This window comes from Chelonoidis abingdonii, chromosome 4 (genome assembly GCF_003597395.2).
Source record: "Chelonoidis abingdonii isolate Lonesome George chromosome 4, CheloAbing_2.0, whole genome shotgun sequence".
Classification (NCBI taxonomy): Eukaryota; Metazoa; Chordata; order Testudines; family Testudinidae; genus Chelonoidis; species Chelonoidis abingdonii.
The window spans coordinates 108,246,780-108,274,091 of record NC_133772.1 but is presented as its reverse complement, the minus strand read 5'-3'; the positions used below and the strand labels follow the sequence as shown (position 1 = coordinate 108,274,091).

The 27,312-nt window shown below is 40.4% G+C and overlaps 1 protein-coding gene across 9 annotated transcripts in view; it reads right to left on the bottom strand.

Annotated features, from left to right (window-relative positions):
• The window catches only part of MIPOL1 (mirror-image polydactyly 1), a 274,230-nt gene that overhangs the window by 47,608 nt on the left and 199,310 nt on the right, over positions 1-27,312 (bottom strand). For 7 of the 9 annotated variants that reach the window (XM_032789975.2, XM_032789977.2, XM_075065527.1 and 4 more), the window contains one exon: positions 25,085-25,179. In XM_032789975.2, coding sequence (XP_032645866.1) covers positions 25,085-25,179 — 95 coding nt within the window. Of the gene's footprint in view, positions 1-15,542; positions 16,345-17,035; positions 17,817-25,084; positions 25,180-27,312 lie in introns of those variants that run through there. The other 2 variants (XM_075065529.1, XM_075065531.1) reach the window with 2 other exon arrangements.

Here is a 27,312-nt window from a genome sequence, read left to right as displayed (position 1 = left end):
ATACAATTAGATGCATTATGGAAAATTCTACTCCTTCCTCTTAATCTTTCATGAATGGCCACACTTAGAACGAGGATACCGGACTAAAAGGAACAATTCTGATGCTTCTAAAAACATTTTAAAAAATCCAAAAAGAGGGACAATATGAAAGAATTATTTCAATACTAAGAAGAATTACTAAAAGTCTAGATGCTTGGAGTTTGACATTAACCTCATTTGCCCCCTAATAGCCACGAGATGGTTAGATACGATTCCTCAAGGGCACATTTTGTACTCTATGTGCAGGCCTCTTACATTAATGGGAGGTGCCCATGAATCCAAGTTGATAATATGCCCCTAAGCTATTGTTTCATGGATAGTGGGTAAACTTATGTAATTCTACTGTTCAGTCAGGAGTTAAAACATGTACAGCAATTCCTTCTTTTCACAATATTCCTTCTCACAAAGATAACCATAAGAACAGTTCCCAGCTGGCTAAACCTGACATACAGGTTTTGTTAAGAAAAAAAATGCATGACTTAATTAATGAAATGGATCTATTAAGACTGTCCCCCAACCTACTATGGCTGCCCCACCTACAGCTGAACTTCATATGACCTATCTTATGCAAAAAAAATTGTAATAACTTGTACTAAAAGCTATTACAGAGGAAAGAGTGCCATGAAGATAAAGTATGACTCAGAAATGCACACAATGCCCCTAGAGGAGAAAGCTACGTAAATTCACATTTAAGCGACGTTTACTTTTACAGTGAATAGATAGCTGACATAATTATGTTAAACTGCATAATATTATTTCATCAGCAGTAATTATATTTGGTTCTATAAGTACTTGATTATACTGACTGTGCATTCAATCCACAAATAAATGTCCATAAATAAATCTCAATAGTATTAGAATAAAGTCAATTACTAAGGCATTAGTGGAATAAATATTTTTTAAGAATTCTACATTTTTATAAACTTCTCCACAATAATACCCAAAAGAGAGACCATGACACTGATAGCTTTTTATTTTCAAACTGTACATCTTTACTTAAATCTATAAGTTCAAGATCTTAAAACCCAAGAACAATTTGCCTGTTTTGCCCCAGCAAGCATAACTCTGCAGTAGCCTACTCATTTTACAAGTTTCTCTGTTCTTGTCTAGCAATCCCACGCTAAACTGGTTTTCAAATCCATCTCCATCAACACTGGCAGGTTCAACCCCTCCTTCTCTCAACCAGTATTCTCCCAGTAATGCACTGCCACATTATTTGGCAAAGAAAAAGAACTCAGCTCTATTTACATAAACCAAGTACTACATATGTTCATGGACTGACCATGAACATTTTCCAGACCCACACTTATACACTAATAGGGCTTGCCTATTCAGAGTGCAAACGTTCTTTCTCTGTATCAGAACAACATCATCTTTCAAATGAGGCTGTTCCAAACAACTTTGTCCATATTTAGAAGAAATGTTAAACATATCTGGGAAGAAATTCTCACTCCAACTGATGGATGCTATAGGCCCCATCCATATGCATGATGGTGAGGTGACACCTCGCTCCCCTTTATTGTAACTTGTATCTTGAGAGTAATCTAGAGAAACCAGATGGACCTGTTGGTCATTAAGTATCACATATAATAACTGGTCATTCACAATGCATCATTTGCCTGAAAAATGCAGATGAGCGTTCTCTAGTCTTGGAAAACTGGATGCAGAGCAACAGCTGCCACAGAATACTTTTTTACCCCAGCTAAATTGTAGCAGAGAGTCTAATAACTAACACTTAAATTTATATAGCCCTCACAGTACTTTCCAATGATGAATGTGTCATTATTCCCATTTTACAGATAGGAAGACTGAGATGCACAGAGATAAAGAACAACGTTTTCAAAAGTTGCCTCTGATTCTGGATGCCCAACCTGAGATTTCCTGGCTGTGATTTTCAGAGGTGCTGTGCACCTACAGCTCAATTTAAGTCACTGGGAGATGAGGGTACTCAGCAACTCTGAACAACAGGCCTAACATCTCTCTATTTGAGAACTGCAAATCACTCAGAAGCATGTAGGAAACACCCACCTGAAGACCTGCTTGGTTCTTCCGGAGACCTCAGATCCTGGTGCACTAGTTGAGTGTCATGTGACATCCTCTCAGTAAGTGGTAAGTTTAGGAATGGCATTTCAGTAGAAATGCAGCCTCAATGAGCCTTGCTTACAGTGTACAGCCTAAGCAAAGATTCTCTTGGTCCTTTTACAGTTATATATACCACTATATACAAACTCTAGAAATGAAATGTTATTTCAAAGAATTTGTCTCTGACTAGGCCAAGGTATGCCTAGTAAATGGCCTATATTTTGCCTGGTCTGATGAACTGATGATTAATTTAAAGTATGCTATCTTGGGAGCCACCAGAGAAATTAATGGTATACACCAATGGAAAGCTGGGAATCCTTTTATTTTTCCCTAGCCTTAGTTATTCATGATATATCACATCTTAAAATGCCAACATTGCGATAATCATCTTGACTTTTCCCCTCCTGCTTCAATTGTGACCTTAGTTAGGTAGCTGCTATCTCAAATTGTCCCTGAGTCCTATGAGCCTTACATATTGTCAAATAGTTGTAGTGCTGAAAAGCTCATTGAAGTCAGTGGAAAGACCTCTTCAGACTTCAGTAGGCTTTGGATATAGTCTAAGGTGATCATATGCATTCACAGGGGAAGGAAAGGATGGTTGTATACTGGCACTAATAGGAGTCATGTTGCTTGTGCCCTGTGCTTTCATCATAGCCTCATGGTCTGTGACCCAGGCAACCCACTCCAGGAAAAATACAAAATTGAATCTTTAGTACCATCTAAAACTTCGGAAAAGAAAACAGTTCACAGACAGAATCCAAAGAGGAGAGAGTGAACAACCAATGTGCCTAGAGCTATATGTTTTCCAGGATGAAAGTAACCTGGTTCAGGAGTCATCTGTCACAGCAGAGCAGATGACAGGATTGTTTATATGGTATACAAAAGACGTGGTTTACACAATGCACAGATACTATGCAGCAGATGAAAAATATCAGTCAGATCTCTTAAACAATCATTCTGGCTGAAAGAATCTAGAGTCTCACAAATGTAAATTTGCTAAAATAAGAGTAATATGTTGCCTACTTCTACAATAAGTAAAAGTGGTTGGCTGCTAAATTTGGGGCATGGTACTGAAAAACCTTAAGAAGGAGATAAAGGAAAAGAGAAGCAGAGTATGTAATTCTCAAAGTAACTATGGTGTGGAGAAGAATTTCAGCAGCCTGCCTCATCAAGTACTGACAAATGGAATGTGAGAACTATCCCTTAGATGAAAGAAGGCAGACTGAACAATCCAGCTAATGGGATTGCATTGAGATAATGGGATCACTCTGACTTTTTCTGCTTCTGTTGGTGTTGTCAAAACTTTAATGTTATTTTAAGGTTGTTCCTTTTATTTTTATATTCATTAGCAGTGGGCCAGAACTGGCTTAAAATTTTTTGAAGAGATTGAGAGAATAAACACATCTAGACACTACAAAAATTCTGGGGAATACTGAGCCTTCTGCAACAAGGCTGCACTGCAAACTTCAGCTGTTTTAAAATTGTGAGAACAAATTTCTCTAGCACTGTTACTGAAGACAAAACAGAAACCTTGGGTTCTTTAATATCACATTAAAAAGATGTTTACTGCTACTACAATCACTTTGAGATGAGAGGGTTACAGATGGTTTGCATTCAAATAAGCCCCCAACTGGTTTCTTCTATAACCCTCAGGTAGGCAAGAGAAGGGTGAATAAAATCAAACTGTCCTTCAGACATGGCACAGCACCAGGTAGATTTAGTGTTCAACATTATTTGCATAATCTAGACATGATGGCTCCAATTCTGCTTCTGCTGAAGTCAATAACAGAAGTTCAGTTGACTTCTGGGTGCGTACTGGGCTCTATGGTTAATAGCTGTGTGACTCCTGAAGATGTAAGTGAATTATGTAGTTAAACCTCTGTGCACTGCAGATCTGCACATCTAGCACATTTGCGGGCACTATAAAATAATGTGATCATAATGATTGCTAGAAGTTCTGGACTACTTGTATAACACACCAGCATCAAGGGGATAAGCACACAGTATGAGTTTTGAGAGTTTACATTCAACTAAATCATGAGGCTTTTTTAACAAAAGTAAGATGAGATCAAAATGTTCAAATCTAAGAGCCTAATGTTTGGTACCTAAATGAGCAGCCAGCTTTTCAGAGGGGTACTTGCAGTTCCTACTTAAGTCAGCACCTTTGAAAATCAGGCCACAGGCTACTTACTAAGAATATTTCTACACTACAAGTGCTAGAGTGGCACAGCTGCAGTTACACTGCTGTAGAATTGTAGTGCAGACACTTGCTACAGCAACTGAAAGGGTTTGCCCATCACTGTAATACATCCAACCCCTTGAGAGGTGGTAGGTAGGTTGACTGACAAATTCTTCTGTCAATCTAGTGAACTCTACACAGGGGCTTTAGTCAGCTTATTTACATTTCTCAGGGTATGAATTTTTGACCTAAAATTTACATGTAGACCAGGCCTTTGTCCCTAATAGAGTTAGGTGCCTAACTTTATGTATCCAAGTTTGAAAATTTTGGTTTTATGGTCAGATCTGCTTGTAAACAGATCTTCAAAAAAAAGCCTTAAAATTCTTTAGATTTGATAACACAGAATTCAATGTGACTGTTCAGAGCAAGCAAACATCCTCATTGGCTTCCAAAGTTATGATTTTCCACCTCATGAACTTTTATTGACTAATGACAGGTTGAGTACCCAAATCAAGTCTTGTTTGGAACATATATTAATCATTTTTGAGTGCTAGCAGTTATCTGTTTAAAAAGCTGTGGGCAGAATAAAAGCATTCCAAATTGTAATTGTCTAAGACTTCAAGACTGATTCCTGAAGTCACAGGAAACCTATGGACATGACAACTCTGACACACTGTTCACTGAAAAACTGGGGTCAGTGAACCCCTGCTTATAAAACCTGGAGATCAGCTAAGATTACTTTTATTATCTACCACATCATTAGTTTTAATGATACTAGTGATTACACATAGATAAGCTTAAGAGATACTATTGTTGTCTCCTATCTTATAACAGTAGGTATCCTATTGTGACTTCACGCTGATCAGCCACTAAACCACACTTTTCTTTCTTACTAGTCTACCTTAAAAGAATAGGCTAATAAAATAAAAATAGCTTTTCTGATGCAAACCACTGAAATACTAACACAAAAGCAAAACAGTACGAACAAAATATTAGGAATGAATACTCCACAGTATGTTTTCTCTTGGTTTTCCAAGAAAAAAAAAACAGAAAAAACAAACAAACGACAATCCCAAATAAACTACTGTATCTGTAGTTTAGTCTAATGTTAATTGAATCTTATTTGAGCATACTGGCCCAAACCCAACAACATGGAATTCAAATATAATGAACAGATTAAAAAGGGAGAGTTTGCTGTAGTTGTATGATTGCCACTAAGAAGTCAACATTTGCTAACAAATTTTACACAATTGTCACAGTTATTTCCTAACTCAAGTAAATCTGGTATCTCAGATTTTGCTGCGTGTTATTTGTGGCAAACACTATTGGCCACTACTGAGAGGTGTGGACATAAGTTGACCCCTGTTGCAAGTCTGGAAACAGCCAAGAAGCCAGACATTACACAACAGTATTTAAATTCCTAGGCACAAAAAATAAACCCCACATGAAAAATGCAGCCTTAAAGATAGTAGGCTGTGGGGGTGGTGGTAAGCATAATTCCCTTCTTGGTTTTAGTGCAGACATACAAACCCACCTGGAATGTAGGCTCAAGAATTGTGGAAAGAAAAAGAATACATTGTCCACTGAGTTTAGTCATCTGTTTAAGGCTACAAAAAAATTGAGGCTGATATATTTTTTAATGAGAGATGATGCTACTTAAGCCTGTTGGTGTGGTGTGTTCTTTCAGGTGGCATCAAAGCAGGAGTAGGTGAAATCCAAGACTTGTGAAATATTTTGGGGCTATCACAAAAAAGATTTTTTTTCAGTTTTGACAGAAATATCACCATAATTTCCAGCCATTTTTTGTGCTATTTTACTGCTCAAGAACTATCTTTCTCACAGACAGGTGTGGCAAAAAGTGGTGTCAAGTCTCACTTATTTGATTTCAGTGATTTTTCCACTTGGAACAAATAACCAAGAACTCATGTGATGAGCGATATCATCTTATAACTGTCAGAGACTGTGAGCAAGGAGGTATTGTGTTTACAAACCAAGGAAGTAGAAGTGGAAGATTTTCTTTTCTTTAATTGCATGTCAAAGCTAAAGCTCCAACACGGTTCACACGGGCCAGTCAGTGTGCAACATGCTAGTGGTCACTAGAACGTATACTCCTCTACTGTAGGCTAATGCGCCATGTAGACAAGCCCTCAGAAACCAAAGAAAAGTCTATAATGGAAAATCACAGAGAAGAAAAGGAAGAGAATTCCCTTAGATGTATAACAGAAAGTTGGTATGAAGGGAGAAATAGAACCATGAAACCACATCAACATCCAATTGCAAACAATTCATTTGTCAGGTCAATTAATGACTCAAGACAGCTCTTAGATGACCACCTGAAAGAAATCTATAACAGCAAAACTGGCAAAAAATCATTCTTCTAGTTATATTTACTAAAAAGCAAAAAATCTGACGTTTTTCCTTAAATAGTTCAATCTGATGAAAGACAGCATATTACAGATGGAGACTGCCTTTTTGATTTAGTGTTGACTGGAAGATAAACGGTAGGTTCCTGCCTTGCAGATTTTATAGACCTGACGTTTTTCAGAGGATTTAAAAGTAGGCGAGTAAGCAGGCTACAAGGTATAAAATGTAACATCTCTAGAATACATAATATTCAGTAAGCAATTAAAATTGCATTATACAACAATTAAGATCTGCATTGAATTGAAACAATTCTTTAAAACTGAGTCTGCAGCAAAGGTAACCAGGAAGTGGACTACAGCTTTCATTTGATTAAGTCTTTGCCACATGCATGACATAAGGCAACTCATTATTCCATCAAGAAGTTGGAAACTTATGAAACACCTTCAGGAAACTATGAGTGCCCTCTCTTGCTCAATGTTTCTATAATTACTTCAGTGACCCATCAGGTAAAAATCGTGTATTTTTAACAAAGTGAGGACCCAAGCTTACATTCCTTGCATTGCTCAAAATTTCCACTGAAATCAATTGGACTTTACAGATTGAGAATAAACCAAGACACATCATATGGTATCCTGCATAGGTGGTACCTACAATTTTTTTAAATAATGAAAGACAAACAAAAAACTCAGCATTTCCTTACACTTCCATTGTTCTATATGAGTTGTGTTGTATCAAATTGCAGTGGGTTAGGCTCCTTCACTGGAAAAGAATAACTCAAGACATATCACATTGTGTCCCACTGCATAATGTATGTAAACAAATACCTCACTTTGGTAGAGCAAAAAAAGAATCCTTCCCTCCTGTGCCTTGAAACCATAAGCACAAGAATATTTCGAGGCAGCATGTCTGTACGTTATGGAAAACTAGTCAAGATAGGAAGTCTTTATAGTGTTGAAAAGAACTCCCACAAAACCAGAATGAAAAATAAGAACAATATTATTTATCAATATAATTCTTTGAACTAGTTTTTTTTTTATTATTATTCTTTCATGACTACAACCAACCACACTAAAACGTTTTTAAAGCCATTGAGACTTATCTGTAGGGGAGAGAAGAGAAAGGGCAGGAGGGTGGGAAGGAGGAGGAAAGAGAGTCAGCCTTATTTTTTTTTAAGCCACTATAGTTTTTAAGTTAAGGTTTTTAAATGCTGACATTTTTCCATATCAGTTTAAAGGAGTGAGAAGCCGAGGAAGCATCTTTGTTGCAGGCAAAAAAATCTTGAAAAATCTAAATACAGGAGCCAGTCAGAGCTGAGTTGGCCAGTTGGACAGATTTGCATATTCACAGTACTATTGAGAAATAACCATACACAAATTATGCAAATCTTTGTATTCTGAAGGCTAATACAATGATTGTCAGCAAATTAAAATATAGTCAGGATATGATTATTGAAAAATTGCACACAACTATATACCACCAGAGTCCCCACAATCAAGGTGTAGGGAATTGCGTAACTGGGCACAAAATCATGCAGTAATGTATCAATTGGTGCACAGAATCCAAGTACTATGATGGGTTGAGGTAATCTTATTTCAATGTAATAATCCATAATTTGGACCATGAAGCTATAAAATGTAAGTAAGTTAAACATGTACCATAGTACACAGAGCCTGAATTTTGCCAAGAGAAGAAATACTACCCTGCAAAGCATCTTTCTTCTTTTATTTCTCCTGTTACAGTGTGTTTCAGAGCTAATATTAAAAGAAAAATCTAATATGTCTCCTTTACACTACACTTCTACTTTTGTCACTGGAAGAAATTGACAAAAATTTTGATTCCCTTGTTTTTCAAGTCTATCCATTTTAATCTTTAGGAAGATCAATCTTCATGTCATTGTACAGTTTGCAGAAAAAATATGCAAAACTCCATAAAATTAATTGTTTTTGAGACTGTTTCCTCATGCCACTTAAACTATGAATTCTAGCTTAACTGAAGCATCAGGAACTGACTTTATAGAAATGCCCTTGGAGTAACTACATCACAAAACTAGGTTAAGGAAATACAATAGCAGGAGAAAATTTAAGGCAAAAAAGAAAGCTATTCAAGTGTGGAAATAGTACCTCCAGCTGCTTTTGCATTAAAATTTTAATAAATCTCTTCAGGGGTATTTAACTCTTAAAAGTAACAGGACTGGTTAAAGAGTTCCATTGGAACAATTCACATGAGGAAGTCACCTGTACTAATTAAGGGACTTATTCTATTAATAATTACTACAGGCCCTACTGCTATTATATAGTGAGTTGTTCCACTGAGGTTATCACTGTGTGTTTTTTTTAAACAACCACACTGATGAGTCAAGGTATCTTCTCAGCTCTCTGCCTGGCTATTAATAGCATATTGTTTTCAATCATTGTGCAGTATGTAAATCCCTGCACTCTGACTTGCTACTGCCCTCAGGACTCATCACCGATATGCCAACAACCAACATGTCTGCCTCAGCTTTTCATTTCACATTGGTGACAGAATTATATATTAAAAAAAATCCGATTCTAGGGGAACATTAGTTGTAATGCAGTTGTACCACCTGAAAAATATCTGCTCCTTAGCTAATTTGATACAATAAAATCTGTTCATTAGAGCTGGTGAAAATGTTTTGGATATTTGGAAATTTCAGTTATAAGTGGCAAGAAAATTTTGATAGACAAGGTGGGGGAGGTAATATCTTCTATTGGACCAACTTCTGTTGATGAAAGAGACAAGCATTCAAGCTTTCACAGAGCTCTTTTCAGGAAGAGGTGATGTGAAGAAGAGCTCTGTGTAGGGTTGCCAACTTTTTATTTGCATAAAACGGAACACACTTGCCCCTCCCCTTTGAGGCCCTGCCTTTTCCCCACCCCTGCTCACTCCATCCCCCTTCCCTTCGTCGTTTGCTCTTCCCCACCCTTGCTCATTTTCACTGAGTGGGGGCATAGGGTTGCCATGTGGAAGGGCACATGGGCTCCAGAGTGGGGTCAGAAATGAGGGGTTCATGATGCAGAAGGAGGCTCTGGGCTGAGGCTGAGGGGTTGGGGTCTGAGAGGGGGTTTAGGGTGAGGGACCCAGGAGGGAGTTTGAGTGCAAGAGGGGGCTCGGGACTGGGGCAAGGGGTCAGGGTGTGGGCTCCGAGTGGGGCTCATCTCAGGCAGCTCCTGGAAGCAGCCAGCATGTTCAGCTCCTAGACACAGGGACAGCCAGGGAGGCTCTGCACGCTGTGCCCGTCTACAGGCACCACCCCCACAGCTCCCACTGGCCGCATTCCCAGCCAATGGGAGCTATGGAGCTGGTGCTTGGGGGTAGCGCGTGGAGCCTCCCTGATCTCCTTGTACCTAGGAGCCAAACATGCTAGATGCTTCCAGGAGCTGCACAAAACCAGACAGGCTGTCTGCCTGCCCCGCTGAGCCACCAAATGGACTTTTAATGGCCCTGTCAGCCATGCTGACCGGAGCCGCTGGGGTCCCTTTTCGACCAGGTGTTCCAGTCGAACACCAGACACCGGGCTGTCGCAACCCTAAACCTATGCTCAAACATGGCGTCTGTATGGCCAATTGTCGGTCAAAAGGTCACATTGGTACCATGTGCAACACCGCAGTGTTGTGTGCTATCCTATAGTGCGGTGTGCAACATTATAGTGCCGTGTGCCTATTCTCGAACCTTCTGTCTGGTCAAAAGGTCAGTATAGGGCCATGTGCTATTAGTGGGCCGTGTGCCACTTGTGTGCCACGTGCTACTGCAGGGCTGTGTGCTACAAGTGTGCCGTGTGCAACCCCTAGTGTGCCGGGTGCAGATCCTGTTTACGTAAAGGACACCAGCTCGGAACCTGGTTGGTGAAGGAGCTAGGGACCAATCAGATGCTGACACGAGTAAGAGTCTTTGAATAAAACTAAGTCTCGCGCCAAAAACGGCAGGAGTATCCACGTGTTAGCTGAAAGGCCTGATCACCCTTTCAGCCAGGGTCTCCTCTGGATTTTGCCGGCTCGTGTTGTGTCATTTCGTTTTTTGGATTATTTCCCACCAATTCGTCATGCTCTCGGTGTCTGTACTGCTGGTCAGCTGCGTTTGGAGTGTGGTATGTGCATTTTAATTTCTTTAAATATTCTGTTTGCTTAGCCTCTTCCCTTTTTCCCTTACTTGATGCAAAGTTGTGTATACAGTATATGAGAGTCAAATTGTTGTATTGATTGCTATTGTGGTTAGTTGGTGTATTTTACTATATTCGGTTAATGTGTGTACAGTTTACTCAGTTCGTGTATCTGCTCTGGATTTTAGTGAGCAGTTGATTATAAATCGCTTGGTTTCTTGTTGTTGGATGTAAATAGACTGTTTCAAGTTGTGTATGGTTTTATTCTGATAGTATTTCTAGTTGATAAATTGCCTCTCCCCAGTTCAAGTTGTAACTTATCCCCATTAATAAACAGCCACGTGGTTTGAAATTTCAATCTGTCACGTTTTGATTTTCCTCTCTCAATCAAAAACTTACTCGAACCTGCATCTGTCTCGGACACGGGCAAACCGAAGTCTGTGTAAGCTTGAAAGCTTGTCATTTCACCAACAGAAGTTGGTCCAGTAAAATACAGTACCTCATCCACTTTGTCTCTCTAATACCCTGGGACCAATATGGCTACAACAACACTATAAACAGAATTTTTAAACAACATTTTTGGTAAAAAGTTTTTTTATTGTAGCACCCTTAAATTATTGTTAAGTTACTGCTGGTGCATTTAAGAAAACAAAACAAACTAAAACACTAAATCCTACATTAAGGCTCAGCCTTGCATTTATTTCTTGGAATTGCACTTACTGCCATGAGTAGTCTCATTGCAAGGTAACGTATACTAACATGAGTTTATATATACTTTATATAGTGTGTACTGTTAACAGTAATGTTAACCTACTTATGTTGGGACTGAATGATATGATTATGGAGTGTTACAGTTTCTGACCACCATGTAACTTTTGAAATATGTAAGCTAAATACAATAACCCCCTAATGTTTCATAATTTTGCTTTACTTGTTTATTTTTACACTAGTTTTCTGGTTTTGCAGTCCCTGCCTTCAGTTTCTGTTTGAAAACACATGCTCTGTTGCTGTAACCCCACCATCTCCTTGTAACCATTGCCACCCAGCTGCTTACTCCCTAGCCAGAAACTCTTTCATTACCACAACCATTACATAGGGGAACTCAGCAGCCTGCCATCTCCTCCATGAGATGTGGTGAGTGTTAAGAGCTGCCTTCAGGAAGTTATTTATACTGCATAACAACACTTCATTGACCCTACAAACTTATTAACAATGCTGCATATTCTAATATCCCAGGAGATGGAACTCTTTTTATTACCCAATACCTCCTTTCTGCAGGCATGTGTAGATCTTTTATTACACCAAAGAAAACCACAATAAAGAAGAGTTAAAGTTACAGAGTGAAGCACTCAAAATTTTGGAAATGCCAAAATAATCTAGTTCCTTTATGTATATACGTTATGACAGAGTTACAGATCCTGGGGAACACTCCATCTTGGCCACCCGCTAGGACTGCTGTAAAGAGAATGCAAGCCTCTGTGCTCTGGATCCTCCCAAATGCATTAAGTTTCTGGCGCCTCAACAGGCTGCAGCACTGGTTTCTCCCATGGGCTCTCTGGCACATTTTCTGGGCACTGACTCAGTCTGCTACTATTTCTCAGAAATGGGGCTCCTCAGCCCACCTGCTCTAGCCCCCCAGGACCAGTACTGATTCCACAGATACCACAGTTATTTAAATACACCCCTATCCCAGTGCTCCATCCCAAAGGTGCAAAGCTTCTAATTTATTGTTCAAGTCTCTCAGGACACACAGTAGGTGTAAAGCAGTCAGCAGACATAATTTGCTCAGTCTAACACTTTTATGCTCCTTTATACTTAATCATGCAAAGCAAAGGAGAGCACAGAGCATACCAAACACATGTCCCTGCCTCAATTTTTTCAACACTCCAGGCATTCTTTGGGCTTGGGTCTGAGTCTCTTAGGTGCCCAGAATCCTTGACTCAGGAAAGCAAGTAGGGCCTTGTGCCCCATGCTAGTGCCCTCTTGTTTCTGGACCTCTCATCCAGTTTCTGTGACATTGCTCCCTCTTGCCCCATTTTGCTATTCCTCCGTGGTTCCCCTCATTCCTCCGTGTTTCTTTATTTAACCCTCCTCGTCCCCCCCGGCCAACTGGTCTCTTTTGTTCTAGTCCTGGTAAATTTCCACTACTCTTACCTTCCCACCCTGCCTTTCGGGGGTGTGGGGGGAAAGGGGGAGAAAAGGGTTAACTTAAAACTGGATTTCCAAGCCTAGTGCTGCTTTTTTGCTTTATGAGGTCTAAATATTGTCGCTAACCTTAAGTATCTCCTACTGTTCCTGTCAAGTGTGTATCTGCTACAAGCCCTGTCAGCAATGGTGGATCCACATACATAATAATAATCCATTCATAATACAGCAGTTTTTTCATAATACAACTTTCCTATATCAATCAGAATTCATAACTCGTACTGATGTAGCCCCAGTTCATCACAGATGATCTTTAATTATATGATCACATACTATTTTTTTCTACAGAACCTCAAACTGGTAGTAGCACAAGCTGTTATCCTCTATGGGGACTGGCTATTAGAGGGGTAAGAGACACACATTTGACCAGCGAGATCACAGCTATATGCTGACTACAGAGAAATATGAGCCTCATTCCCTCCATTGAGCCTATTTTCCCTCCCCAGCTTCTGTTCCGGTGTCCCTCAACTTCAGGTTTTACTTGAAAACGACAATTCCATTTTGCAAAAAATTTCAAGGTTCTGAAATTGGTTTTCAATCCAATGCAGAGCACAAATGAGACCTTACAATAGTTTTTGTGAAATAAAGAAAGGCTCTGATTCATATTAGGGATTTGAACCTAGGTTTCCCACAATCCAGGCCAGTGCCCTAAGCATGGGGCTAGAGAGAGAATGTGTCACTTGCTCTTGTTTTCACCAGAGTGATCCTAGACCTGAGAAACCTTCCTGATGACATCGTCCTAGAAACTGATATCTTTCTATGAAACATTTTGGTTTTGACAAAACAAAATTTTTAGACTGGAAAAAGTATCAGAGGGGTAGCTGAGTTAGTCTGAATCCGCAAAAGCAGCAGAGTGTCCTGTGGCACCTTATAGACTAACAGACGTATGGAGCATGAGCTTTCGTGGGTGAATACCCACTTCCTTGGATGCATGCCTGGAAAAAGACTGAAAAAAGTTACCTCAAAAATATTTTGACCAGCCCTATTCAGTCCCTATCCTCTGATCCTCCTGTCCCTGTACCCTTTGTACCTATTACTCCCAGCCTGCAACTATCCCTCCTCCTCATTCCTTTGCACTTCTCTCTCCTCATTGATGCCTACAAACTACTAAGAGAACAGTGAAAGCACGAGAGAGAGAGTCTTCCTGTTTGGTTCTGGTGCCACAACAGCCCTAGAAGACACAAGGAGCAATGTAACCTTTGCAGCTCTGAGGTGGAGCATGCTCAGTGCAGATGAAAACTTAACTGAATAATACTGCCAGCCTCTATCAAACTTTTACTGAGTATGTACGAACTGCAGTTTTTCAGAGGCTTATAACTTGGGCAAATTTTTACAGGGACAGCAAATGGTAGACTTCTGACATCAGGGTGACCACCTCACAAAATTTGAAGTCCCTGTTCCAAAGCATGGAGGTGCTAGCACTTCTCAGTGAAATGACTGTAAGAATTTTTTTAACTTTGAAAAAAATAGCATATGTTTCCTTAACCTCTTTCTCAGAAATGGCTGAACTGTTTTAGCTGAAACTTTAAATAAATGTCTGTCTGAGGCAGACAGACAGCATGGAAAATTTCAGCTCCAACAGTCTGAGTTTGGCAAAGTTATAACCAACTGAAAACGGGATCTTATAAATAGGACATATCCTACAACCTTAACTATGGGGGCCACTTCGGGCACCTTCTATAGCATAGATCTGTGTGGAGGTGGAGCTCATCAGCAGCAGGATCTCATTCCCTGGGCCCAGAAAAGTCAGGGGTAAGTCCAGCAGCAGATTTTTCACTCCTTCCTCCCCCCACACTATCAGAGCAGTGAGAAAGTAGGGCTGCTGGGCATCTTCTCTTTCCATTCCCTAGAAAGTCAAAGAATTGGGGACTAGAGCCAAGAACTGTCTTAATTTTCATTTCTCGACTCTCAGAAATTAGGGACTAACATAGAATAGGGAAGCAGGACCAACAAGGGAAATCCTGGGTGGTCTGATCACCCAGTTTAAGCCACTGGGGAGAAAAATGGACTTGGCAACTGTTCAGCAGTTCTGAACTGTGACAACCAGGGTACAGCGTTTGTTACATCCTGTAGTTTCAGCTGTGAAAAGCCCCCCAAGATCAGCCAGTGCTTCAGCTCCCAGGTCCAGTATTTGAAATCTGGCATTTTCTTACTCATATTCTTGTGGAAGTTAAATAGAAAGCCCCAACAACAATTCTGTACTAAAATGTGAAATGCTATTTTGATTTATATAGACTTTTAAATAAAAATAAAATTAAAAGAAACTGCTTATACAAAACTGATATATAGATCATGCAATTAAAAATTATGCAAAGGAAAGAAAAATATACTTGATAAATTCAAACAATGGAACAATCTGAGAGGATGGACAGTAATGTAACCTTTCTGCATAGTGCAAAACTGATTATTCTAACACATCCTTCATCATGTCACTCAAGTATCTATGATTTGCATTAATCCTGAGCCTAAAGGATACAGTTGTGAAAGAATTAGAATAACTCAGCTGGGAACACTAACTTGTAACTGTTATTCAAATTTTTATTTCAGACTCACATTTGCAGGTTATGCATCAGAAACTGCGATTTTGCTTCTGAGCTACAATATAAGAAAAATAAACAGAGAGACAAAGAACTTGCCTAACTTCATTCTCAGCCAACTTTCTTCTGACTTGTATGACTGAATTTGATTCCCGATATATATTTTTTTCTCATTTCTCTTTCCTTTTAAAGGACGATGGAATCAATTTTTGCTCACCCTCAGTTTTCAGAAAACTGAAATTCAAATTGAAATATATTATCAACTTTGGTCTTTCAAAAAAATTTCATTTTCTTTCCTTTCTGAAACTCTCATTCCTTCTAGGAGTTGCTCTCCATGTTCTTTGCATGGGAGCATGGCCTGCAACAGTGGCTTCTGGCAGAGAAACAAATAATAGTTTCAGAATAGCAGCGGCCCGATCACATGATATACACAGGGAAGAAAAAAGGAAGCACTGCCAGGGGCTCAAACATTGAGATATTTAGAAGGGTGGAAGGGAGGGCAGATAGCATTTGTGGCCCAACACATTTGGGATCTGGGAAAGTTGGGAGAGAAATACGTCTCCACTAAACTAAATAAAAAGCTGACGTGGGAGGGAGCAGGAGATGCATTGCTATTGGAGAGTAGGGGAGGGTGCATAAGGAAATATCACTGCTAGGGAAAGGGGCAGTACTCTACCCAAAGTCAGTGCCAGTTAGGTTATAAAGCCACCCAGGAGAGGTGAAGTAACTCCTCTCCTTCATGCCACATGGACTGGCTGCCTCTGTCCTCCTCCCTTGCCAGTGAAAGGACAGGGGTTTCTGCCAGCAAGGGTATGTCGACACTGCAAAAAAACACAAAAACAAACCAAACCACCGCAGTGAATCTCAGAGACCACGTCTGCAGACTCAGGCTTGCACTCTGGATCAAAAAAATAGGCATGTAGATGTTCTGGTTTGGGCTCTGAAGCCCACCCTACTCCCTGGATTTCCTAGCCCAAGCTCCAACCTGAGCTGGAATGTTTACACAGCTATTTTTTAGTGCTGGCGTATGAGCCCTAGTCTGCAGACCTGGGCACTGAGATTTGCAGTCTTGGGGTTTTTTTCTGAACATACCCTAAATTTCCCCATTCCTAGGCCCCTGTCTGCTAGCATAGCCCATTCAGGACTCGCTATCTTTTGTGAATTTGCTGAGGATGGGGGGAAGCAGTGAAGGAGGAGAGGGAAAAAAATCACAATGATAGGAAGATTTCCTTCTAGGACTATGTCCTCTGGCTTCCAGACATCTTAGAGGCACAGGAGCAATCTGTTCCTCTGGCAAAACCAGACTTTTGATTTTCAAAAGTGCTTCAGCTCCTCCCTCACTTAGTAGGCAAATGTACACACACAGGGGTGGCTCTAGCTTTTTTGCCACCCCAAGCACAGCAGTCAGGCTGCCTTCGGCAGCTTGCCTGCAGGAGATCCCCTCTCCCGTGGATTCGGCAGCATGCCTGCGGGGGATCCGCCGGTCCCGCGGCTTCAGCGTACCTGCCGCTGAATTGCCGCCGAATCTGCAGGACCGGTGGACCTCCTGCAGGCAAGCCGCCGATGGTACCCTGACTGTCACCCTTGCAGGGACCAGCAGGGCGCCCCCTGCGGCTTCCTGCCCCAGGCACGCGCTTGGAGCGCTGGTGCCTGGAGCTGCCGCTGTACACATACACACCTGACCTCCTTCCACATCAATTTTATATCATTATACCATGACTGTGATGAAATTACTTCATCAGTTAGAGAATATAAATTAGAGAAGAACCAGGCCTTATATAAATAAACATATACACATGTACTCACTCACCACTAGATATATATACATACACGGTCACTACACTCCCTGCCCCCCAGCCCCACAAGGCTGCAGTTCTCTGACTGGGGGCCTGGTTGTTCTGCTCGTGTGCAGCTCTCTGCTTTGGCAGCCCTTGCTCCCTGCCCTAAGGCTCTGAGTGCCAAGAGGTGCTTTCCTGGCTACAGTGCTTGAGAGAGTCTCTTGGCAGGGGCACTGCTGCTCTTTAAGTGCCTTGACGTTACACTGCCTGCAGTTTTTTAGTATCCTTTTTCACGCAGTGCATGCTCCTGGAGTGGATAATGGTGTTGCTGATGCTCTCTCAATTTCAGGATGACAGATTGCACGAACTTGACCCACTGGCCAGCAGAGATTCACGGGTGATGTCCCAGCAACTGGCTGAAGCTATTCACATCCAGAGGAGACATGCAGTGGGATCAGCTCATACTACTTTTGCACTCACTGACAGGCAAGGGCTGGGAGCCCACGTGGACAAGGCTAGAAAGAAAGTAAACAGGGGTCACCAAGCTATTTCTGGAGACCTGGAGTTCAGTGAGACAGCATAGGGACATCTGTTTACAGTCAGCCAGAGGTTCTCAGGGAGGATGGCGTACATTTGTCAGATGGAGATGCTCACATATGGCTGTGGAATGTAAGGGTGTATATTGGGCAGGTGTTACCATAGATACCATATGGGGTGGTTGGGTGTGGGAGTGGCCAAGTTAGTCACTGACACCCCCTGTGGCCAGTTTCCAGAGCCGTTAAGGGAATAAAATGAGTGAATCCCAGAGAGAAAAGATCTGGGATTTTGGTGATGGACCATGGGTGAGACCTTGTGGCCTTCGTGGACTCAGGTCCCCACCCTGATGCACCCTCTATCCCTCTTGCATGGGAGAGGGTGCTAGGACTCAGAGAAAGATGAGTCCTGGAGAGGAGAGGACAGTCTATCCCAATTTATGGGTTATGTGTTAAGGAGTCCTGTAATCCCTGCACTGGTTTCAATTAAATTTCTGGTATAGGAGAGTACGGCTGATGGATGGGTAGCGCCTGCCCCCCTCCCTCCATTTTAATGTTTAATAAAAGTTGAGGCCTTCCACTTAATTCCATGCATGTTTCTGTCCTCATTTTGCTGCTGTGTCCACATCAAATGTGTGTGTATAAATATATACACACACATACACCATATATGGTGTTCATGTTATAAATCATTGAGCCATACATTTATACTGCTCCTAGTGTTCATTATTTTCACGAGTCTCATGGTATTTGCTTTTTTTAAATCCCCAGTTCCTGGAGTCAAATGATTATGTGAAAATCTCAACTTCCTTTTAAAAAATGAGTAAGTTTCCTTCATGGTTGCAGAAGAAAGTTTGAAAACGTGAACCAAGATCATTCTAAAAGCTCTGATACCAGAATACAAATAACTACAGAGTTACACACTTTGTTGCATCTGTAGGCTAAGTGCAGTAACCACACCAGGGCCCCCTTGCATTCCTCCATTCCTCTCCCAAGCTCCCTGTGTGCCATTCCCCACACTTCTCTATTTCAGGGACTTCTTGCAATCACCCACTCACTCCAGGGGCTACATGTGCCCCTCATCTCCACCTTCTGCCCTCATGACAGGGGTTCTGTGTACTCCTCATTTCTCCTTTCTCCCCATACCCCTAATTCTCCCTTTCTCCACCATGCCAGGGGCTCTATGTGCCCCCCATAGCACATGCCAAGGATGCTGTGCCCACCATGTCCTCCATCCTGATATCATTATGCCTTCTTTCTCCCCATGCCAGGTGCACTGTGTGCATCCCATTCCTTTTCTGTCTGGGAGAGAAATCTTCTCGGGTGTCAACATTTTTAAGCTGTATTCAGAAGATGGGCAGAGCTGAGATGGGGGTGTGTTATGCTGGAGGTACTAATGGCCATCATCAACCGCTTTTTTGACCACTAGATAATTACAGACCTTATTAAAGCTGGTGGGTCTGTTAACCAGATGCCACGGGCTCTGTGTGTCCCCATTTTCACCTTTCAGTTTTTCCAATTTTCACCAAAATCAGTAGGGTTCTGCCCATAAATACCTAGAACATTTCCTGAAACTTTCAAATTGATCAGATTCAGGGTTCAATTACACTGCAGGCAAACAAAGAAGCAGACAGAGAAATCCACTTAGCCGAGTGCCCTTGTTTGCTTGGCCAGAAAGAACCCCAAAATGTATTGTATTTTTAAAACTCTCATTATTTTGAGCCAATGTTGTGATTTTCTGAGGCCTGATTCATGATGTTTCAATGCTTAGAGTTGCCACACATCTTGGACAGCCTCATCTGCACTCTGTCTGCTAATCCATCCCCACATGGGACATGTGTAACATTCCAAACTTCGAACAGCTTTAGACAGTTGAGATTAAAATAAAACCAACCTGCCACAGTCGCGTTTTCTATTTTCTCCCCATATGTGGGATTCTTTCTACACTCCTTCCCTTAAGAAAAGCCCAATTTCCAGAATGAATATTTTAGTCCTGGACTAGTTATACAATCTCTCATGACCCTTCAAGGAAAGAAATAGCAACCGTATATACACTGTTGGAGCTCCAGCTTTTCACTGGAACACAAAGCACTTGTTAATTATAGCCCTGGTAGGTCATAAGATAAAATGTACAATTTTCGGTTTAATTATGTACAGAAAAGCTTTTTATGTACTCCCCCCACCCCAACTTATTAGTTATACTTTTTCTTCCTCAGAAGCCTATGCTGGATTTATGTTAATTAGCCTGGTTTTACAGTAGGAGAGAGAAAAAATTCAACCCAATAACTATTTTAAAAACCTCAAACATTTCTTAAATATGTTGCACATCCAGAATACATGACAGTGCCCTATAAAGATTTTATTCCCACTCTGGTACTCATTTGGGATGACCTCAAAATTGAATTCTAGTATATCACTTATACATATGGTGGCCATCCCAAACTCATGCTGATAACACTTCTATCAGTGTTTCCACATACTATATATTTGCATATCTTCAGAATCTGGTCACTTTCTCTCAGTGTTTAATGGCAACAGAGAGATACAATTTGTTATTCCACAAAACTTTCTAGATTCAGCCCCCACTCTCTGAGCACCTTCAGACCATTTACTGTACTATTTACATTGCACTGAATGTAACCTATTTTGACTTCACAGAATATATAATGATAATGTCTACAGAGGAATGCAACCAAAAAGCACTGGACAATCTGTATACAACAGCCAAACAATGGGGATTAAAACTGGATGAACAAAAGATAAGAATAACAGAAATATCAAAAATCAAGGAACAGGTTAAGTTAGTCATTTATCATGTAGATGTTGAACAAGTAGACAGCTTCTGCTTATTTGGGTTCCATCATAACACATGGCAGCCAACTTTCAACGTGATGAAGATATCACGTTGAAAGTTATTGCAGCAGAACGTTTGTGTCCTTGAATAAAAATGTTTGGAACTTCAAATCAGTGTCCATGACACCTAAAACCAGATTATATATTACATTAACTTATGGTTGCGAAACATGGGTGCCTACAAAGCATCTGGAGCAAAAGCTGCAAACATTTGAAATGAAGTGTCTGTGCTGTATTCTAGGCATGACAAGGCTAGATAGACTAAGAAATGACAACATCCGTAAAAGACAAAGTGTAGTGTGTGACTACAATCATCAAAAGCCGCCGACTGCAATGGTTTGGCCATGTTGCTAGAATGACCCCATACCTATTGCCTAAAATTGATCTCTGTGGAAGAGGTACTCCTGGGGGAATTCTGCACTATTGCACAAGCACAGAATTAATATCCTCCCTCTCCACCCTCCACCCCCCGATTTCCCCAATACAGAATAATTTATTCTGACAGGTAGGCAAAGGGAAACTGAAATTACACCTTTCTGCCACTAGGGGCTGATGTGGTGCCAGAAGAGAGGAAAGCCGGCTCAAAGGCCAGAGCAGCTAGCTGCAGAGAGGTAGGGGGAAGAGGCTGCCTTCCTCACAGTGTCCTGCCTGCAGGGCTAGGTGAGGAGGCATGGGATATCGAGGGGATGGACAGACCGGGGCACACAGGACTGGTGTGTGGGGGGGGTTGCACATACTGGGGTTCAGAAGGGCTAGTGTGTGTACAGACTGGGATCGGACACAAGAACTAGTGGATGACAACATTGAGCCAGGGGCTGAACGGGAGTCGGGGTGCAGGGCCACATGGGGATGGGGGGAATGGAGGTGACTGAGAAGGGGTTCAGGAACACATGGGGACATGTGCAGGTATGCCTGGCTGAATGGGGAGTGGTGGTGCAGGGACACACAGGAAGAGGGGCAGATGTGCTTGACTGAATGGGAGAGGCTAGGGGTCTGCCAGGTTCTGCATGAGGGAGGCTCTCCAATTCCCTAACAATCCCCCCCCAAACGCACCTGTTCCATACTTCTCCCACTCACACCCAATAACCCTCCAGGCTGACGTCCAGGCTCCTTCCCAGCAATTACTTCCCTCTCCCTCAGCTCCTCTGTTACCCTTGACTCCCCCAAGTCTTTGCACTGCTTCTGAGGGGTGTGAGAAATACAGTTCTGTGATGTAGTTTAAATTAATTATTACTCAAAAGTTCTGTATTAATATGCCTAGTAAGGAATCTATTTGTCAGAAAACATTTCCTGAATCTTTTTTTGTTGTCTGTACTGTTAAAGAGATACTTCAGGACAGTTATTTTGAAATAAACTACCAAAATAATTGAAACTGGCATGATTATATTGTGTTATTTTGACAGGTAAAATTTGCAGAATTTTAAAATACTGTGTGCAGAATTTTAAATTTCTTGGCAGATTATTCTCCCAGGAGTACAGAGCATGGTGAGAGAGACCGTGGACATCCAAGGAGACAGTGGTATAACAGAATATAAAACCATCCAGGGAACCCCCACAACTTGCTCAAATGGTGGCTCAGAATAGATGTAGATAGAATCTGCTCATAACTTTGGCCCTACTCAACCTTGGTGTTGGAAAAAGGAGATGAGGATGATGAATGGAAGTGGGACAGAGTAGGAGTTTATCACTTGTACTATTTTTGCTGGTGAAAATAATGAAATTTCATGTTATGTCAAGTTTGTACGTTCTTTTATATAGATCTTTCTCATTTTACCACTAAAATATGGAAAGCAAAAAGGGAAAATATCATACCATCTCTTCACCCTCTAATGAACTTGTGTCCAACGTGTCAACAGAAAACTTCATATGTGAGATTACTACTAAAGGTAGCACACTGTGCACTGGGAAAACTAGACACACCCTCTAAAAAGGTTTAAAGAACACTGAACTGCTAGTATCACTGTTATTACTTAACACAATAAATCTTGTTCTGATGGCAGCAAACAATAGGATTTGGTTAGTGTTTGATTATTTCAGTTTGCCTCTTTTCTCAACAATAGGAAATATAAGGAAGCACTGCAAATCAGCAGAGAGACTTAGGCGTACTCTGTATTACAGAAGACGATGTCATTATTATACTGGCTGAGTCTTGGAATGTAGTGCTACTAGTTTGTGACCAAAAATAAATAAATAAAAAAAACCCCATATACTGAACATGACTCTGACATCTTTAAGTTTTATATTCTCTTCCTCAGCGAATTTGTTCAGGCCCAAACTAATACAAGTGGCTATCCACCACTGTTATAAGCTGATTTATTCCCCAATGATAAACAGAGGTGAAACCGCAGAAATGTTCAATTTAACTTTTAGGAGTAAACTTAATCCCTTTTTATTCTTTAATATTATATTGACTTCAACAAAAGTTTTGGAGGTAATATTAAAAGCTGCATTGTAGCTTTTCTTGATGACATGTATGTATACACACAGGACTGAACTGTAAATGTGCTAGAAGAAAGCAACCAATTAAGACATCAAGGGAGAAATGGCATTTACTGGTCAAAAGTTCTCTGTTTCTAACCTTATAAAGGGCTCTGTAACCTAGTTACTAGTTGGTACTGAAAACTCTACGGTCAGAGGATATTATTTTAATTCACTTTATAATTTCATATATATAATGATACCATTCCATAATCATCATAGATTATCAAATACCATAATCAACTTAGCACTAAATTGTTAGGTGAAATTAAAGGTCAGAACTTAGTTAACTATGTGGTATATTCAGATATGAATGCTGGCAAGTAGGTAATATTCATGTGACTGGAAGTTAAGTATTTGCATCAACAGACTATAGTCTATTGTCTGCTTTACTGTCTGCTGCAGTGGAACTTTTTAATACTAGAATAAAAGCGTACTCTGAGTCTTCATGCTTAGAGGCCAACTCGTAAATTCTGAGCTTGAATTTTTGAAGTGGCATGATAAAAAAGTAAATCAAATTATATTTACTATTTTCCAAGTCCTTTCTAAGTGACTAATGCTGTTTTGTAATGCATTATTTCTAGTTTACTATAGTGTATCAAGGAATTGCTAAACAAATTAGTTAAAAGAAATACTAACAGATTCTGTGGAGTTTCTGTTGACTAATAACCAAAGGAAAGGTTTCCAAAAATGCCAATGAGTTTTTAATAAACACAAGGAACATGGGAAGTATTAACGGCTACTACAAACCTGCAAATGGAATCTCCATCTCAACTGAAACATTGTCTGGAAATACAGAAGACACAAAAAAAATGCTGTGTAGTTGCAAGTTATTTTTTTTAGCTGTAACGAACTAGTCCTCTTCTGTTTTAAATTTTAAATGAATACAGCATGCATCACTGTATTATTTCTACATATCATGTCCCTTGTAATAGCTATAATTCAACTTTCAGATTTTCTTCTTGTACTGATGTCAAGACTTCTGCATCTAATCTGTCGCCAGTATTGTAGGCTGATAAACTAGGAGTTCAGAATGAAGAGAAATAGTAATACAACTGCTCCCCCATAAAACAACCTAACTTCTTCACTGGACCACACAGCAGTTCCCTTAGAGACTAAACAAATCCAGTGATCCATGGAGAAGTTTTTCACATGCCTCCGAAATTAATGAGAGAATGGCTGTCCCCTCCACTAACTATTGTAGAATATAAAGGCAATAAAAATTCTGCATTATGTAGGAGTCTAGAAAAGAAAACACAGCTCTAGAATTCAACAAATTTTGTGTTTCCTAAATTAATGCAGCTAAAGCTAGGTAAGTGCAGATAATTAAGAAAGAAATAGGCTCTATCCAGGGGCGCTGGAACAAATTGTATAGCGGAGGTGCCGAGAGCCACTGAACCAGGACAGAAACCACTTCAAGCCATGCGGTGTGGCAACACTCCCAGCATCCCTAGTTCCAGCACCTGTGGGTCTGTCTGTTTTTTGGTGAATGTGTTGCTGCATCACAACTTTTTGAATTTCATCAAGAACACTGAATGAGAATTACTATACAGAAAAAAACCCCAAAGCAATAAAGAGCAGGACTATTGAAACAAAACCATATTAGCCAGGAGACCATCTTTATTAAAAGATACTTCATGGCACTGAGTCATTGTTAAAAAACAAACAATTGCAGGAGAGACACCTTGCATTTTGGAACAGGGCTTGGAGATCAGAAAGGTGGGAAATCTAGAAAAGAAATCTGCTAGCTTCATACTGTTTGGAATTTAAGGCCAATGGAACGCGTACAACCCAGGCAGTTACACATGTTCCTAACAAATACCTAAGCAGTAAGGCCATTTCCTCATTTACAGTTATAAAGTCATGCAGAAAATTTTCTCTCTGAGTGATCACATATACAATAATATAAATGATTTTACCTATAATAAACACGTAGCGTCTGAATTTCTTCTTCTAGTTTTTTATTCTGTTGAATAGCAGTCTCTCTCTCTTGTTGTATAACCAGCAACTTTGCCTGCAAAAAGATAGGCGATCATTATTTAAGAGAAGACTGTGCTGTTTTAAGCACAATGAAAAAAATACAGTAATCCTTTATGAATGTTAATTTCAGCTCTATTATAGGTTTGATTATACACAAAATGGTAGTCCTCTGTAATATTCCCCATTTGTTCATTACTAAGACATTCTTATTTAGTTGGTATACTATTGTAATTATTTGTAAGTATTGACACCTTTCAGTCGGTAATGTTCTAAACAAATTTCCCTACTGCTTTTCTATATTCCCAGTTCCCATATTAATTTCTTCTTCAATTTTATCCAACTGTTTGTCAACAAAAACATTTACATGGTATTGAGAATGCTAAATCTTGAACTAAAACACTGTTTTTAGAGTGCTAAGTAAGGGTATTAACTAGTTCCTGTGATTGTCTGAGAAGAGGGCTGGAGAAATAAGTGCACGTATGTTTCATATAGCACCACAGCTTAATCACTTTGAACATTTAAAAATCTAGTACTAATAGTGATTTAGGACTCCCCAGAGTACTCAGGTTTCATATCATTTATTTAATATCTCACAGGATGATTAGCTGATTTAACTACAAATAAGACTGGGCTTGCATTGCATTTCTATCATACATGTAAGTCTGAGCACTAGGCAGGCTTCCCTACCGTTCAATATATTTTTTCTTATTTTGTGCATTATACAGCTACTGCGGATCAACCAATTACCAGAAGTCATAGGACATAAAACCAAAAAGGGTGTCTGAAACTCCTTAGTGTATTAGCATGTGTGAACTCTGTCAGCGTCCCTGGCCTTGCACCCACCAACTCCCTGAGGCTGCAAAAAAATAAAAGGTCTCAGTGAATTCTAGGCACGATAGATGAGCTGTGCATACATGGAGTGGAAGGATATGCTTCAGGCACTGGACTGGGACTCAGTAGATCTAGGTCTGCCAGACTCACTGTATGTCCTTGAGCAACTCAATCCCTCTGTGCCTCAGTTTCCCATCTGTAAAAACAAGGATAATAATACTTCCTTTCATCCACCTTTCTTTTGTGTATTTAGACTGTAGCTCTTCAGGGCAGGGACTGTCTTTTACTATTATATATACAGTGCCCAGCAGACAGAGGCCCTGATATCAGTTGGATCTCTAGATGCTACTATAATATAAACAAATTATAATAAGCTGTTAAGGGAATAACAAGCACAGACTATTTTACTACATGCACAGTCTCTTTTAGCCTTGAAAGTGAAGGGTGTTAATGCTTAACCTCTCAGTAACACTGATTCAGAGCTCCTGATGCTGAACAGCAATGCACTTTGCATTAGCACTTGGAGCTGGCAAGCCCTAACTCGTGGCACTAAGAGGTTAAACTACTCTCCAGGTGAGCTGTTTAAGTCCTGAGCCTGGTGCTGCTTACAGCTTTGCAAACAGAACTCACAGAACACAAGAATGTTAGCCAAACCAAGCTATTTTCTATAATTATACCGTATTGTCAGTGAACCAACATACTTAAAAATTGGAAAAAACATGCTTGAATCAAAGTAGGTGGTTTGTTCTAGAGGCCAATAATTAACATCCTTGCCAATTTTCAGCGTACTGTGAAGTGTGATTGAAATGGTAGACTGGAAGGAAATGTTTGCAGCAGACACACCTACGCACAGAGAGATTAACGGCTAGTCTCTTTAGGGAAGTATACAAAAAAGTACACCTAGCATTCAATTCACACTTTTCAGGACAAAATTCAGAAGACATTGTGGCCTGAGACTCTTATTTATGCCAGCTTTGTACCAGTCTAACTCCACTGATTTCATTGGAGTTTCACCTGATTTATACCAGCATAAGTGAAAGGAGAATCCAGCTGACTAGATTCAATATAGTTAAAAATAACAAAAATAGAAGAGTAATAGGGATGTTGCCAATTGTCTCAGCATGTGATTGGTGGGGGCGGATAACAACAAATTTCAGCCTGGGTATGTGATCATGACAGGGCAGGGGGACTTAGCTGGGAGTGGGGTGAGAGAGCAAGAGCAAGCACCAAGCGTATTATCTGGGATGTGGGATGTAGTTCTTGCTCCAGCTATTCTGGGGTGATCTTTCGCCTCAATCGCGTCTGGTGGAATTATTCCACTTGTATAAGTAATCAA